At 49.0% G+C, this 14387-nt stretch overlaps 1 protein-coding gene across 3 annotated transcripts in view; it reads left to right on the top strand.

Annotated features, from left to right (window-relative positions):
• The window catches only part of PITPNC1 (phosphatidylinositol transfer protein cytoplasmic 1), a 274238-nt gene that overhangs the window by 8217 nt on the left and 251634 nt on the right, over positions 1-14387 (top strand). The window contains exon 1 of one of the 3 annotated variants that reach the window (XM_045490738.1): positions 2074-3162. The exons of the other annotated variants lie outside the window; for them this stretch is intronic. Coding sequence (XP_045346694.1) covers positions 3115-3162 — 48 coding nt within the window. The 5' untranslated portion in view covers positions 2074-3114. Of the gene's footprint in view, positions 1-2073; positions 3163-14387 lie in introns of those variants that run through there. 3 annotated transcript variants of the gene reach the window in all.

Here is a 14387-nt window from a genome sequence, read left to right as displayed (position 1 = left end):
CGTATCTGACCAGTAGATGGCGCTCTCCTCCCTTTGTGCGATTGCATTATGAATGAATAAGCCCTCCCTTTGCCCTCCCCTCCCCCAAGCACTGTTGTAGTGAAAACGGATTCTCCCCAAGTCCTTACCGAATCTTCAAAATTCATCGTCTTTTCTTTCTGTGCTAATTCAGATCCTCCTCATAGTATTCTAATAACCAATATTAGTATTGGTCTCCTGTAGTATTCTAATAACCAATAACCTCCTGCCTCTGGTATCTTTCTGCCTTGTCCCATCCAATACACTGTCCTCAGAGTCACTTTCCAAAAACAGACTGCTGAAAGATGGTGTCATGGGGGAAGAACTGGGGGGAGGGATTCTCTGTGAAGGCAGTGACAGGAGCAGAAGGGTCAAGGTAAAGCGGATGGCTTCCCAGGCCAACAGATTTGTCTCACTTGGCTGCAGGACAGGGGAAAGGTAACTGGCGAACAGGGGAAAGGTAGATTCAGAGCCTTGATCTTCCTGCCAAGGAATTTTAACGGGCTCAGTAGGCCACAGAGAATCAGCGAGAGGTTTTGAAGGTGGCAGGATTAGTGCAGTGCTTGAACAAGATTAATGTGACCAGGCATGCGGATGGACTGAATGAAAAGGAAGTTCAGGCAGCTTACCAGAGTCAGGAGAGAAGTGTATAAAGCATAATTTGCAGTTTGGGAAGTGAGGGGAGGGAGTTCCTCAACCTTAATATCAATTTCAGTAAAAAACAAACCCCAACAAACAGTTACAGAATCAATGTCAGGAAACATCTAGGAAGCTAGGAATATATCTACCCATTCTGATGTCCTGTGTGCATGTGTATGTGTGGCTAGCCAGCACATCGCCTCCCTGCCTCTGGGAAGAGGACTGGGTACCAGAAGCAAAGCCGCTACACTTGTTTTCAAGTAAGAAGTAGGAAAAAAGGAAAAACAGCTTGAGCTTCCGTATCACAGGCTTTCAATGTGTTATTATTCACCACTACGGTGTCGGTGTCAGATTTAGATTTTCCACCTCGAGGAATTTGGTTTGGCTTTAATTAGTTGCTGTGAATATTTCGGGGCCAACTCTGGGAAGCATCTATCTAGAAAAATAGTTGTCACTAAAATATAAACTGGATATAGGGTGTTGTTTTTCTATGAGGCTTTGTATCATGTTCACACAGTTATAAATTCCCTCCAGCCATCTGGGATGATTTTTGCCACAGCCCACCATAGTTCTTCTGGTTAACTATTTATTAATCATAATTTTAAATACTGTGGCACTGAGATCATCCGCAGCACCATCCAAGCTCTGTGGGTAGCGGCGGGACTCTAGAGCACAAATATTTCCTCTGAGAAAAGATGATGCTTTGCTGGTTATTCTGCACAGAGGCAAACGATGCATTTTTTTTCATCCAGCAACTTTTCAGAAAAACAAGCTTAAAAATACCAGACAAATGAAAAACAGACTTCAGCAGTTACATGCAGCTTCCTGAGTAACTGAAGAATGTGCCTCTTGTGGTTAAAACGAGGGATCTGTTTAATATGGATGAAATACCAACACGCCAGGCATTTTCATTGACATTTCGCTGTGACTTTTTGAACTTAGGAGTGCTGACAGGAAAACCTCTTCTTGCAGCCCTGCGGACCGGGAGAGGTAAAAGGCTATGTCCGGTTCACGTTCCCTCTGGTCGTGTGCTTTCTGTTTGTACTTCATTTTCTTCCACGCTGTTGCACTTCCCAGTTTACCAGGATTCCTCCTCTGAAATCAGTCAGGAACCCAGGCGAGAGTTCGTTCTCAGGCTCCCAAAGCCCATCGCCTCTCCAGCGCTGGGCTTGCTCCCTGGACCCAAGTGAAAACAATCGCGGTGGCCAGTTGCAAAGACCTTTTTTCCCCCAAAGGTCAAGCCTCGCTTGTGCACCTGGCAACCAGAAGCTACCCAGAGTGGCCGGGCGGAGCACCGTGGCACCCAGGGAACACCGGAGAACGCACTCCAAGGGTAGGGGAGTCAGGGAAAAGCCCCCTTTCCCGATCCACCCCAGCGCCGGCCGAGCTCAGCTCGGGGGCAGCCCTGCCGTCTGGCAGGAGCCGGGGAGAGAGAGAGAGACATGCTGTTTTGTTTAAATCCTCCACATTCTTTGCCATTTCCCCATTGGCCGGATGGGGCTACCCTCCCCACCGCGGCCGCTGCTGATGTCAGCCTCGCTGGCGCTCGCTCCTCCCGCACCCACCTCCCCGGCCCGAGGCACACTGCAGCTCCGCGCGGACTCTCCGGCTCCGGCGCGGTGGCTGCAAACTCGCGGGCACGCACGGCGCTCGGGGAGCCAAGGGACCCGGGGGAGGGGACGTGCGCGGAAGGCGCCAGCTTCCTCTCGCCCGCCCCTCGCCGCCGCGAGCCCGGGTTGGAGGAACCCCGGGCCCCAGCCCGACAGAGCCGAGCGGCGGCGGCGGCGGCGGCGGCAGCTTCCCTTTTCTCCTGCTGAGAGCCCCGGAGCGCCTCGGGGACCGGCCCTAAAAGAGCAGGAAATCTTGTTTACCGCCCGGGGAGAGGAGCCGATCGAGCCTTTGTCTGGAAAGTCAGCATCTCCAGCTCCGGCTGCAATGTGTTCCTGGTGACATTAGCATTGGCAGACCCGCCGGAGAAGGAGGGGGGGGGGGGGTCGCCAGGTTCATGTCTGCTTTCGGAGGCGGATCGAGCGGGTGACTTTTGTGCATTCGTTTCAATTTTTGGAAATCTCTCTTTTTTCCTCCATTGCCCGCCACCGGGCATGTCCTGATCCGGTGGCCGCTCCTACCGCCCAGGGCTGCCGATCTGAGCGGTTTCCAGCGGGTCTCCCTCCCGCCCGCCCCGATCCCTCCCTGACTTTGCAACACCGCGTACCGGGAGGACCGACCTCGGCGAGGAAGGAGGCGGGGGAGCCCCGAACACTCGGACCCGAACCTTGACATGCTCTCGGGCGGAGAGGAGGAAGCCAGGAGCTGAGCGCAGCGCCGGGACTGCTTCGCCGGCCGGCTCCCGAACGGGGGGCTACGGGCGCCCTGCCCTGCGCCTGGGAGGCAGCCTTGTTGGTTCTGGGGGGCGCCCCTCGCTTCCCGCCCCGGGGGCCCGCGCCCGGCAGGACCATGCTGCTGAAGGAGTACCGGATCTGCATGCCGCTCACCGTGGACGAGGTAAGCGCCGCGCCGGCCCGGCCTCGCCCGCTTCGGGGCCCTTCGCCCCGGGGCGCCGCGTACCCCGCTGCCGCCTCCCGGTCGGTGGGTCCTCTGCGGGCCGCAGGGAGACCCTGCTGGAGCATTACTTCCCCAGCGGGGAGGAGGAAGAGAGGGGGTTGCTGTTTCCACTTGTCACCCCAGAGGGGGAGGGCGGCGTTGGGTGGGGCGGTGGACTCCAGGTGGGTTCTTGGGGGGGCACCCAGAATCCTGACTGGGGGGGATCGGGTGCACCAAAGGGAGCTGGTGCGCCCCTCCCTCCAATTAAGAAAATGAATAAAACAAACCCAAGCGCCGCAAGAGCGCCCTGGTAGCTTGGGGGTCGAGGGGAGGCATCCGGTCCTGTCGTGGGCCCTGGCTCCCCTCCCGCGCTTTGCTGTGTGGCCGGGGTACGGGGGAAGCCTTTGCTCTCGGGATCTCGAGGCCCCGAACCCGCTGGGGGGGAGCACCTCAGAGCCCTACGGGAGTCCTCCTGGGCCCGCACTGCTCGCCCTCGCCGCCAGCCTTGGGCGCCGCTCCCGCCACGCCCGCGCATCGAGGCTCCCAGACCTGGCTTCGACCTTTCGCTAACCGCCTGGCTCGGAAACTTTCTGCGTCTCTTGTTTCTTCAGCGGCGGGGAGCGTGGTCTGCGGGCGAGCCGGGAGCGGCGGGGACTGCGGCGCGGCCACAGGAGGGCGCTCCAGCACGTGGGTGCGGGCCCGGCCCGGGTCTGGGTTCTGCAGCTGCAGGCCGGGCGGGGGGCGGGGGCTCGTCCTCCACCCGCTGCTCCGGTTCCATTCTCCAGATCCCCCGAAGCAGCAAGCTCCATCATTCAGGAAATGATGACTCAGTGAGGATTATTCAGGCCCCGGCTTCCCTTTCTTCCCCCTCGCCTCCCTACCTTTTTGGTGATTTCACAATTGCTTAGCGCCTGTCCAGGGACATCAAGGAAGCATGAAGCCAATCAGGGAAATTTGAAACTCACCAGTGTGTTTTGGTGTGCCACACCAAAGAAACGGGTGAGCCAAACCGTATTTATATTTAATTACAGAGCATTTAATCTATCAGATGCGTTATTTGAGCCACCACCTTGTGGCGCGGGCTTGGTGCTTTGGGAAAGAAAAGGATATTTAACCGGTAAAGTAAGTGGCTGTGCTCCCGAGGGGCAGGCTTCATCTGTCATCTGGAGCAAGTGTTCAGGCAAGACCCCAGTACAGTCCAAGGCAAGGTCAAAGTAGCTCCGGGTTGACAAAACATATATCCCAAGAACACTGGCTGCCAAAGAGAGAGGACAGCCCCCACCGGAATGATGAACCGAGAGTTCTTGCCTGGTGGCGTTTGAGAGAACATTGGAGTAGAGTCTTGAAGGATGGAATCCATGTGGACAGGCAGAGTTTGGAGGGTGCATCCGGAAGGTGTAAATCAAGTTCAGGGAGCAGCACACAGCTGTCGGGGTGGGGAGACAAATGAGTGAATCTGGTTAATCAGAGTGTTTCTAGAAAGAGTTGAGATGTTCCCACCGTGGGCAGCTGAAGCTGGAGCAGGTCCGCCTGGAGGTATGAGAGCTTCATCTCTTCCTAATGACTTTATTTATGGAGAGGAGTTTGGAAGCTAGGGACAGTGTTGGTACTGTGTGAAAGAACCCACAATGCAGGTGATAATTGAAAAAAATAGCCAGTTCTAGAATCTTCTTACTACCTACAAATTTTTTTAAATGTTTATTTGTTTTTGAGAGAGAGAGAGGGGGAGGGACAGAGAGAGAGAGGGAGACACAGAATCCCAAGCAGGCTCCAGGCTCCCAGCTCTCAGCACAGAGCCTGACGCGGGGCCTGAACCCACAAACTGCAAGATAATGACCTGAGCCAAAATTGGGCGCTCAACCGACTGAGACACGCAGGCACCCCCAACATCTTTTTATTCTCTTTATTCTGGTTGGTTTTATTCGCAGGCTTTGGTGAGTGCTCAGGCACACCTCTTACCGCACTTATTTATTTTTGGTGCTGAAATACCCACTGCTTCAGGGTGAAGTAATCGCATTTGAATGGAGCAGGCGGAGGCCCTTTCTTAATTGGCAAATGAAATCAGGCTCCGCTTAACAATAAAATGTGTAATTATAATTTACCTAATGTATAATTCATTCAGACTAGCGCATGATTCAGTTACTATAAAAGTTGAATTTTGAAGTTAGTCTTCTACTTGGTTGGGGAAGCTGCAGGACAGCGTATAGATCGATAGAGGGTTTCACACCGATAGGATTCAGATTTTTCCAAGCCAGATGATGGAGGAGGAAACTAGGCCCAGCTGGTCGGAGGTTAGATCCCTGGAGTTTGACTCAGTCTCTCTTGTGCTGCGTCCTGCCGTCCTTAACATTAAAAGCTGGGAAGGAACTGAATGGTACCTTCAAAGAAGCCAGTTACGTCAACCTAGGTAGACTCTTAGAAGCCTAACTTTTGCTTCAACACTTCATTTGCTTTGGGCCTGATTCCGTCCACACAGGAATTTGTTCCTAACCAGCAAGGTTAATTAGCGGTGCCCACAGTTTTGAAAATGAGGCAAACGCCCTCAATTTGGAGAGTCAGTGAGAGAACTGAACCAACACTCTCCATTCTTCTTCCCTGGCCTTGTTATCCCCTTTAACTCCCAGTGGAGGGGAGTGTCAGGGGAACTCGTGTGCTAGGATCCACATTTTTGCAGATAAGTAAACAGTAATAGAGGTTAAGTATTGTGCGCCAGGTCACGCAACTAATTAATTGCCAAGCCACAACCAGAGCCATGGCAAAACCCATTGTTTTTCTTTATGCTGCCCTTTGCCTGTTCCTGGTATTTAATGCGGAAAAAGGAAAAAAAAAAAACCAAACACTCTTCTTGAAAACCGATAACATTGCTTCTGTCAACTAAATGAAAAATCAGGGGTGCCTGGGTGGCACAGTCGGTTAAGCGTCCGACTTCAGCCAGGTCACGATCTCGCGGTCCGGGAGTTCGAGCCCCGCGTCAGGCTCTGGGCTGATGGCTCGGAGCCTGGAGCCTGTTTCCGATTCTGTGTCTCCCTCTCTCTCTGCCCCTCCCCCGTTCATGCTCTGTCTCTCTCTGTCCCAAAAATAAATAAACGTTGAAAAAAAAAAAATTAAAAAAAAAAAAAAAGAAAAATCAAAGACCTTTTGAATTGTTCTAGAGGGTACTAGATTCTACTATTTCTCTAAACCTTATTTTAACTCATGAAATGTTCCCTAGTTCCAGGAAGGAGGAAAAGCATTGGGAGGTAAAGAAAATAAAGCTGAACCACGGTCTAGATGAGAGTGTTGGTGTTTTGTTTTTTTAGACAATTTTGGATTAAAGGGTTTTAAGATCCTAATTAACATCCCATGCATTAATTTTATTTCATTATTTTTTTAATTAAAAAATTTTTAAATGTTTATGTATTTTTGAGAGAGAGAGAGAGAGAGAGAGAGCGCGCGCGTGAGTGCGTGAGCGGGGAAGGGGCAGAGAGAGAGGGAGACCCAGAATCTGAAGCAGGCTCCAGGCTCTGAGCTGTCAGCACAGAGCCCGACCCGGGGCTCGAACCCACGAGCTGTGAGACCGTGACCTGAGCCTGACCCTTAACTGACTGAGCCACCCAGGTGCCCCTCATGGGTTAATTTTAATAAAAGACTTCACTGGAATAGTTTCCTCATTTATGTTTAGTGTCGTCTCTGAACTGGATATATATATTCCCCTCCACTGGAAAGTTCTAAACAGGAAAGGTTCCTGAGGGCTGATAGTTGATTTCAAAGAGACAGTTGTCACTGTCTTCCTTTGGAACATTTGGTGATGTAGATTCTTTAATTTTAGAAGGGCTGGTAGAGATCTTCCGTAGTTGAGCCATTTCATTCCGTGGAGAAGACTACGGTTGTAGAAGGTCCATCTCATAGCTAAGGGCAGGGTCTAGGCCAGAACCCGGGTCTTCTGATTTCCGGTGCATAGCTGTTTTACTGTTGGCCAGCAGTTCTCCCACTTTTCCTTCTCTGGGGGCTTTCTCGTTGGAAGGAAATATTATCCCTCAGCCTGTTTACAAAAGCAGGGCCACTAGAGAAGTCTAAGTAGTCTCTAGTTGAAGGTGGGTTGAAGACGCTGAGCTTCCGTCTACTTAGGGGACATTAAGTCAGCTGACCAGAAGGATGGCCAGGGGCTCCATTTGAGGCTGATTTAGTATAACTCATCTACTGCTTTTCCTAAGATTGTGTATTTATATGGGGTGGCTTTGGGATGTGTGGCTCAATGGAGATCATGGTGGAGTTCAAGGCCCCTTCCCCACAAGCTTCTCTTTGCTGCTGCCAGCATCCCAGACTCCACCTTCCTTGGACTCCTTGCAGCGGTCTGAAGATCACCCCTCCCTGCCACGTTCTTGCCCGTAAGATCAGCATCGTCAAGAGTGAATGAAGCACATCCTAATATTATCTAAGGCAGGACCCGTTTTATTTTCATTGCTTGCTCTGGTGTTTTAACAGTTCCTGTTCTGGCTGCATTAACGTTAATGGGAGCACTTTAAGGGACTTATTTGTGGTCCTTAGGGATTTGTTGCACAATGAAAGATAGAAACACTCCCCTCCCCTCCAAGAAGAGAAGAAAGAGAAAGAAAGAAAGGAAAGAAAAACAACTTTTTAAATACAGAATATTATTTTGTTCTTTGCCCTGGCCAGGAGCCAGTGCACTTTATCCAGGCTCCCCTGGGTCCCGGGAGAATTTTCTTGCGCACATTTCTGAGAACAGATTTGGGATTGGGGTAGTGCCGGCTCTGGAATGACCTAAATGGAGATTCCAAAATGCCCAATAATGCTCCTTAAATCTGTTCTAAACGATTTTCATGAAATGTATCTGCAAATATTGGAGCAGAAATTCTTTAAGGAAAGGGAGTTTAAGTTTAATGCCGGCATTGACACTGTATGTTGTACAAAGCGATACCCTGAATATAAAGAATAAAGGCTCCTTGGGTTAATCTCACCTCTCCCGGGGTTCCTCATAAACATAATTTTGAAAAGGTTTTTAAGAACAAGCACTATTTTGACTCCCCCCCCCCCCCCCCGCCTGGACTCTCAGCCTAGTTGGGAGGGACCAAGGACAGGGTCATGAGTTTGGTTTCTGAGTGATCATGGTGGCTTCTCTTGCCTGTCCCACAGTCAGAGAACCACGTTCTGCATGCTGCCTAGCTATCTTGCAAAGAAAGGTCCCTTGCTGGTTGGGAGGGGCACCTGGGCGGGTTAATGGATAAGTGCAAACCTTTCACCACTAATGGAACTGACAAGGAGCAGATGTTGACCTCCTGGCTGGTCAGTGAAATTGACTTTCGTGTGCAAAGGACACTGCCATTTCCCCTGTGATTTGGGAGTGAATGTCTGCCACACGAAACAGATGCTGGGGCTTGGGGGAAAAAAAAGGACATTATTGTTAACAAAACCTTAGTTAAAAGCAGGTGGTAATTAACTTTTGCTTTTCATTACAAAAGGATCGAGTGAGTCCCTAAGGCTCTTGAAAATCTACTTAAAAACCCTGTGTCTGATTAAATGAGTAATACTGATATTCAAAGAAAAGCAAGTCGCCTTCATTTCAGAAAAGCTCTTATTTCAGGGGAACGGAGAATACTATTTTTTGTAAGCAGTTTTGAGAAAATTAATATATTTTCAACACTCAATCTCTTTAAGATCCACCGTGACCTACCCTCCCTTCCCCCCAACTCTTTGCCCCAGAATGGCAATGAGGAAAGTGTGTGTAAGGGGAAAAGCGTTCACAAAGTTCTTCTTCTTTTTTTTAAATATAAAATTGTGTGCACAGTGACAGGCAGTAAACGTGTTTTTCAGGGGCAGTGATTACTGGAAAAGTACGTCGAGGTTCATTGCTTTAGCCGCCTGAGTGAGGGCGCAGGTGACCTGGTTGTGGTCTGTGTGGGCTTTGGCCTGCTTTCAGTAGCCTGGAGGTTTATACGGTCAAGTAACTTGGGAAACTTTTTTGGAAACTAGCTAACACTTCTGCCCCTGTTTGGAGAAAACGACAGATATAGAAATCAGCTGATTTGTAGCAAGAAGTCAGGAAGGTTTTATATATCTTTTGTAAATTCAGCCCACTGGGAGAGGAAAAGGAGAATTTCAGATTGTAGATTGCCAGCTGCCCGCCCTCCCTGTCGCCTGCTGGCAGGCGGGAATTTTGTGGTATTCCCAAGTGGAGATTTTCTTTTCTTTTCTTTTCTTTTCTTCTTCTTCTTTTTTTTTTTTTGGTAGGCTACATGGCAGATGAGGCTCTAGTGAGTTACAGATATAAAAACTGGAGGGGCGCCTGGGTGGCTCAGTTGGCTGAGCGTCTGACTCTTGATTTCGGCTCAGGTCATGATCTCACCACTTGGGAGATCGAGCCCCGCCCCCGTTGGGCTCTGTGCTGACAGCGTGGAGCCTGCTTGGGATTCTCTCTCTCTCCCTCTCTCTCTCTACCCCTCCCCTGCTCCGCTCTCTCTCTCTCTCTCTCTCTCAAAATGAATAAGTAAACATTAAAAAAAGTATATACTTGGAAGTTTACAGCAAACTTGTGGGTTTCTAAGTGGAAGTGTCCCCTCTTTAGAGATGTCTTTTCCTGAGCACTCCATCTAAAATGGCTTTCTCCTATTATTATCTCTGAACTTAATTTGTTTCCTTTCAGAGCATTTATCATAATCTGTGCTTATCTCTTTGTTTGCTCGTACGGCGTTCATTTCCATCATCATCTTTTCAGCATGAAATCCACATGGGAAGATGCTGAACATAGTTTAACTTACTTTTCTTTCATACTACGTCTTTGACACCCAGTGTGTATTTTCTGTTTGCGGCACGTGTCAGTTCCCACCAGCCGTGGTTGGTGGCTGCCATTCGGGACAGGGCACCTCTAAATGCTTAAACCTCCGGTCTGGCACGTAGTAAATGCTTCATGCACGGATGGGAAGAAGCAGGGATAAGGGATCAGGAAAGCTGATCGCATTGTCCTCCTTCACATTGTTTACAATTTTTTCCACTTAGGTTTTATGCCACCTGAAAAGTTTGCAAGCTGGAGATTCTTTTATATTAAAAAACATCTTCATTGTAAGACTCCTCAGCCATACCCTACCCCTGAGAAGCTTGAGGCCAGTCTTTCCTGGGAGTTAACGTAGTCATTTTGCTTCCCTCCTAACTTCTGGAGGAGAGTACTCGGTTTCTATTACTCTGTAACAAATTATCACGAACTCAGTGGCTCAAAAACAATACCCATTTATTACTTCAGCCTCTGTAGGCCTGAAGTCTGGGGATGGTGTGGCTGGATTCTCTGTTCAGGGTCTCGCAAAGTTGCGATTAAGGTGTCCGGCAGGCTGCATTTCCTTCAGGAGCTTGGTGTCTCTTCAAAGCTTGTGTGGTTATTTTTTTTTATTTTTTATTTTTTTAAATATTTATTTACCTTTGAGAGAGAGAGAGAGAGAGAGAGAGAGAGAGGGAGAGTGCAAGCAGGGGAGGGGCAGAGAGAGAGAGGGAGACAGAGGATCTGATGGGAAGCAGGCTCTGTGCTGATAGCAGAGAGCCTGACATGGGGCTCGAACTCATGAACTGGGAGACCATGACATGAACCAAAGTCAGAAGCCCAGCCAGCTGAGCCACCCAGGCACCCCAGAAGCTTGTGTGGTTATTGACAGGACTCCGTTCCTCACTGTTGTAGGACCAAGATCCACCCTCCCTGCCCCGCACCCCCCCCCCCCCCCAGCCCCACCATTTTTTTTTTTTTTTTGCCAGCCATCAGCCAGGGGCCAGCTCCTAGAGGCCACCTGCTATTTCCTGTGACCTGGCCTTCTCCACAACTTGGCAGTTTGCCCCTTCAAGTCCAAGAGGAGAGCATCTGCTGCGACTCTGAATCTCTCTGATGTGTTATCTCTGACCTTCAGACTCTTTTTCAAAAAGCCTGGCCTGATGAGGTCAGGCCCACCCACATTCAAGGGGGAAGGCATTAACAGATAAACAGGGTGTGCATGCCAGGGAGCAGGCATCTTGGGGGGCCTTTCTGCCTGCCACAGGGAGAATTAGCTGGATTGACAGCATCTGTTAGAGGAGAGGAGAAGCAGTTATTTCTTGTACCTAACTTGGTGCTCTGGGTGGCACGAAAGTGTTCATACCACAAATGTGTTTTGGACTCTGTACGTCAGGTGCTAGGCCAGCTGCTAGGATGGAGCAGCAAACACGGCCTGTGCTCCTAAAGCTTCCAGTCTAGAGGCCATGAGAGAAGTTTTGCTGCCATTTTAAAATAGATTATGACCGTGGTTGCAGAACTCTGTGTAACTAGATTAAAAACCATTGAGTAGGTATATAAAATACTTCTCAATAAAACTTTTTTTTTTAATTTTTTTTTTAATGTTTATTTATTTTTGAGACAGAGACAGACAGAGCATGAACAGGGGAGGGTCAGAGAGAGAAGGAGGCACAGAATCTGAAACAGGCTCCAGGCTCCGAGCTGTCAGCAACAGAGCCCGACACAGGGTTCGAACTCAACGGACTGTGAGATCATGACCTGAGCCGAAGTCGGCCGCTTAACCGACTGAGCCACCCAGGCGCCCCTAAAACTTTTTTTTTTTTAGTTTTTTAATTTGGTTTTGAGAGAGAGAGAGAGAGAGCGAGTGAGCGAGAGAGAGACAGAGTGTGAGCAGGGAAGGGGCAGAGAGAGAGTGGGAGACACAGACTCTGAAGGAGGCTCCAGGCCCTGAGCTGTCAGCACAGGGCCCGATGTGGGGACGCTTAACCGACTGAGCCACCCAGGCACCCCTCAATAAAACTGGTTTTAAAAACTTTAGGTGGCTATGGATTTTTTTTTTTTTTTTCTCAGCAGAATAGACATCTGTGTTTAGAGAGAGAATCACTGACAGAAGGTGCTGAATTTGAATTATCAGTATACTGAAAAGTTGTGGTCCCTGTCCTCAAGGAGATGGCTCTAGTCATCCTGAATTTAGATAGCTTTCTGAAGGAGGTTGTTCCTGTCTGCAGCAGTGTGGGCAGAAAATCTGCCAGATTTGGACCAGAATGACCGCAATTTAGGTCAGAACTTGATACTTAGCGGAAAGAAGCAGTCCAGCTTGAATAGCTGCCTTAAGGCCAACCATAGGGCTTTGGAGTACTGGGGAACCTTCACTGACCGATTTCACAACCCTCGGGAGTACCTGCCCCCACTTCCCACCCCAAGGGGACAGGCTGGTGGCCATGATGGGTGGAAGAAACAGTACCTGGGGACCTTTCTGCTATAGCTCTAAGCGCATTTCTCTCCTTTTTTTTTTTTTTTTTTCCAACTCTTTTCCCCACTTTATTTAGTTTGAGAGAGAGCACACATAAGCAGGAGAGGGGCAGAGAGAAAGAGAGAGAGAGTCTCAAGCAGGCTCTGTGCTCAGCGCAGAGCCCAAGGTGGGGCTCAATCCCACGACTCTGGGATCATGACCTGAGCCCAAATCAACAGCCTGATGCTTAACCAACTGAGCCACCCAGGAACCCTGCATTTCTCTGCTTTCTATGCACGTTGAATGGGAAGTATATGTGTTAGCCGAATGAATCCTAGAAAACACATTCTGGAGGAGATGGTCCTACATGGGAGTTGAATCTTCTGCCTTACTCATCTCAGACAGATGTCCTGAAGCCTTCCCATCACTGGTTTTATCGCAAAGGAGGCTTACTGACTATTTAAAATCTGTCCCAGGGTGCCTGGCTGGCTCCGTCGGTGGAGCATACGGCTCTTGATCTCAGAGTTGTGAGTTAGAGCCCCATGTTGGGTGTGGAGATTACTTAAAAATAAATCTTAAAATAAAAACAAAAATCTGTCTCAACAATCTCCGTCTGGGATGGCAAGATCGTACCACACTAGGCTGGGCAAATCTCCCGGGATGCCAGACTGCCCCACTGCATAGGACACAAGGTCTTGGCCATTGACTTCACCCATGTCACAGGAAGGAGTCTAGCCCGCCCCACGACTTTCTGGCAGACTGCCCGAACGGCATTATCCAATGCTGTTTGTTGATACAGAAACACGAAAGCCAGCGCTCACCGAGGGTTTTGACATCAAGTATTAAAGTGACTCATTCTTTCATTTCCCAGCCCTCTGACAAAAGGGGCCTGCTCTTGAAACTCCTTTTCAGACTTTAGTGGAAGTCGACTCGTAATCTAAACAAGTACCTAAGTTCTTGATCCAGTTTTTCTAATGACTCTACACTTCTTTTATGTCTCTCTTTTTGCTCCTTTTAAGTTTCAAGACCTTCTAGATTCTTCTTGTTCCTGAGCAAAGAAAAAAAAAATCATCCTTTAATTTCTTTGGATTATATCTGACAATCTTTAGGGTGTTGTTTCTTTCCCAGAATGAATCACCTAGAGAAGTAAGATTGGTCTAACAAATGTAATTTGATGACAGCCTATAATAATGTTGTTTAAGTACCTAATCTAAGCAGCTAATCTCCAAACACTGGTCCCCGCCCCATGTCGTCTACACATACACCTCTCCCCCCATTGAAGTCTCATTATATTTGCTGTAGTAAGGCCAGATCCAGGTGTTTCTAAGCACTAATTTGTGTATTTTTACACCCCAAATAACTAATCTGTGTGTTTATTTAGAAGAAAATTTAAGGGCGCCTGGGTGGCTCAGTCATTGGAGCGTGCAACTCGATCTTGGGGTTGTGAGTTCAAGCCCCACCTTGGGTGTAGAGGTTACTTAAAAATAAAATCTTAAAGGGGCGCCTGGGTGGCTCGGTCGGTTGAGCGTCCGACTTCGGCTCAGGTCATGATCTCACGGTCCGTGAGTTCGAGCCCCGCGTCGGGCTCTGTGCCGACAGCTCAGAGCCTGGAGCCTGCTTCTGATTCTGTGTCTCCCTGTCTCTCTGACCTTCCCCCGTTCATGCTCTGTCTCTCTCTGTCTCAAAAATAAATAAACATTAAAAAAAAAAATTAAAAATAAAATCTTAAAAAAAAAGAAAAAAGCTAACCGGGGAATGAGAAGTCCCTATTAACTTGGATATAATTAAGTTGTTGAAAACCTCAAATTCACTGGATCTTATTTGCTGGATTGTTTGTATTCCTCAGAGCGCTCCCATATTGTATAGTTTTTTGTTTTTTTTTTAAACTTTTTTTTTAATGCTTATTTTTGACAGAGAGAGACAGACACAGAGCATGAGCCGGGGAGGGGCAGAGAGAGGGAGATGCAGAATCCGAAGCAGGCTCCAGGC

Source organism: Leopardus geoffroyi, chromosome E1 (assembly GCF_018350155.1).
Source record: "Leopardus geoffroyi isolate Oge1 chromosome E1, O.geoffroyi_Oge1_pat1.0, whole genome shotgun sequence".
NCBI classification, from domain to species: domain Eukaryota; kingdom Metazoa; phylum Chordata; class Mammalia; order Carnivora; family Felidae; genus Leopardus; species Leopardus geoffroyi.
Note: the sequence above shows the minus strand (reverse complement) of the source record. Positions and strands in the feature narration are given on the sequence as shown.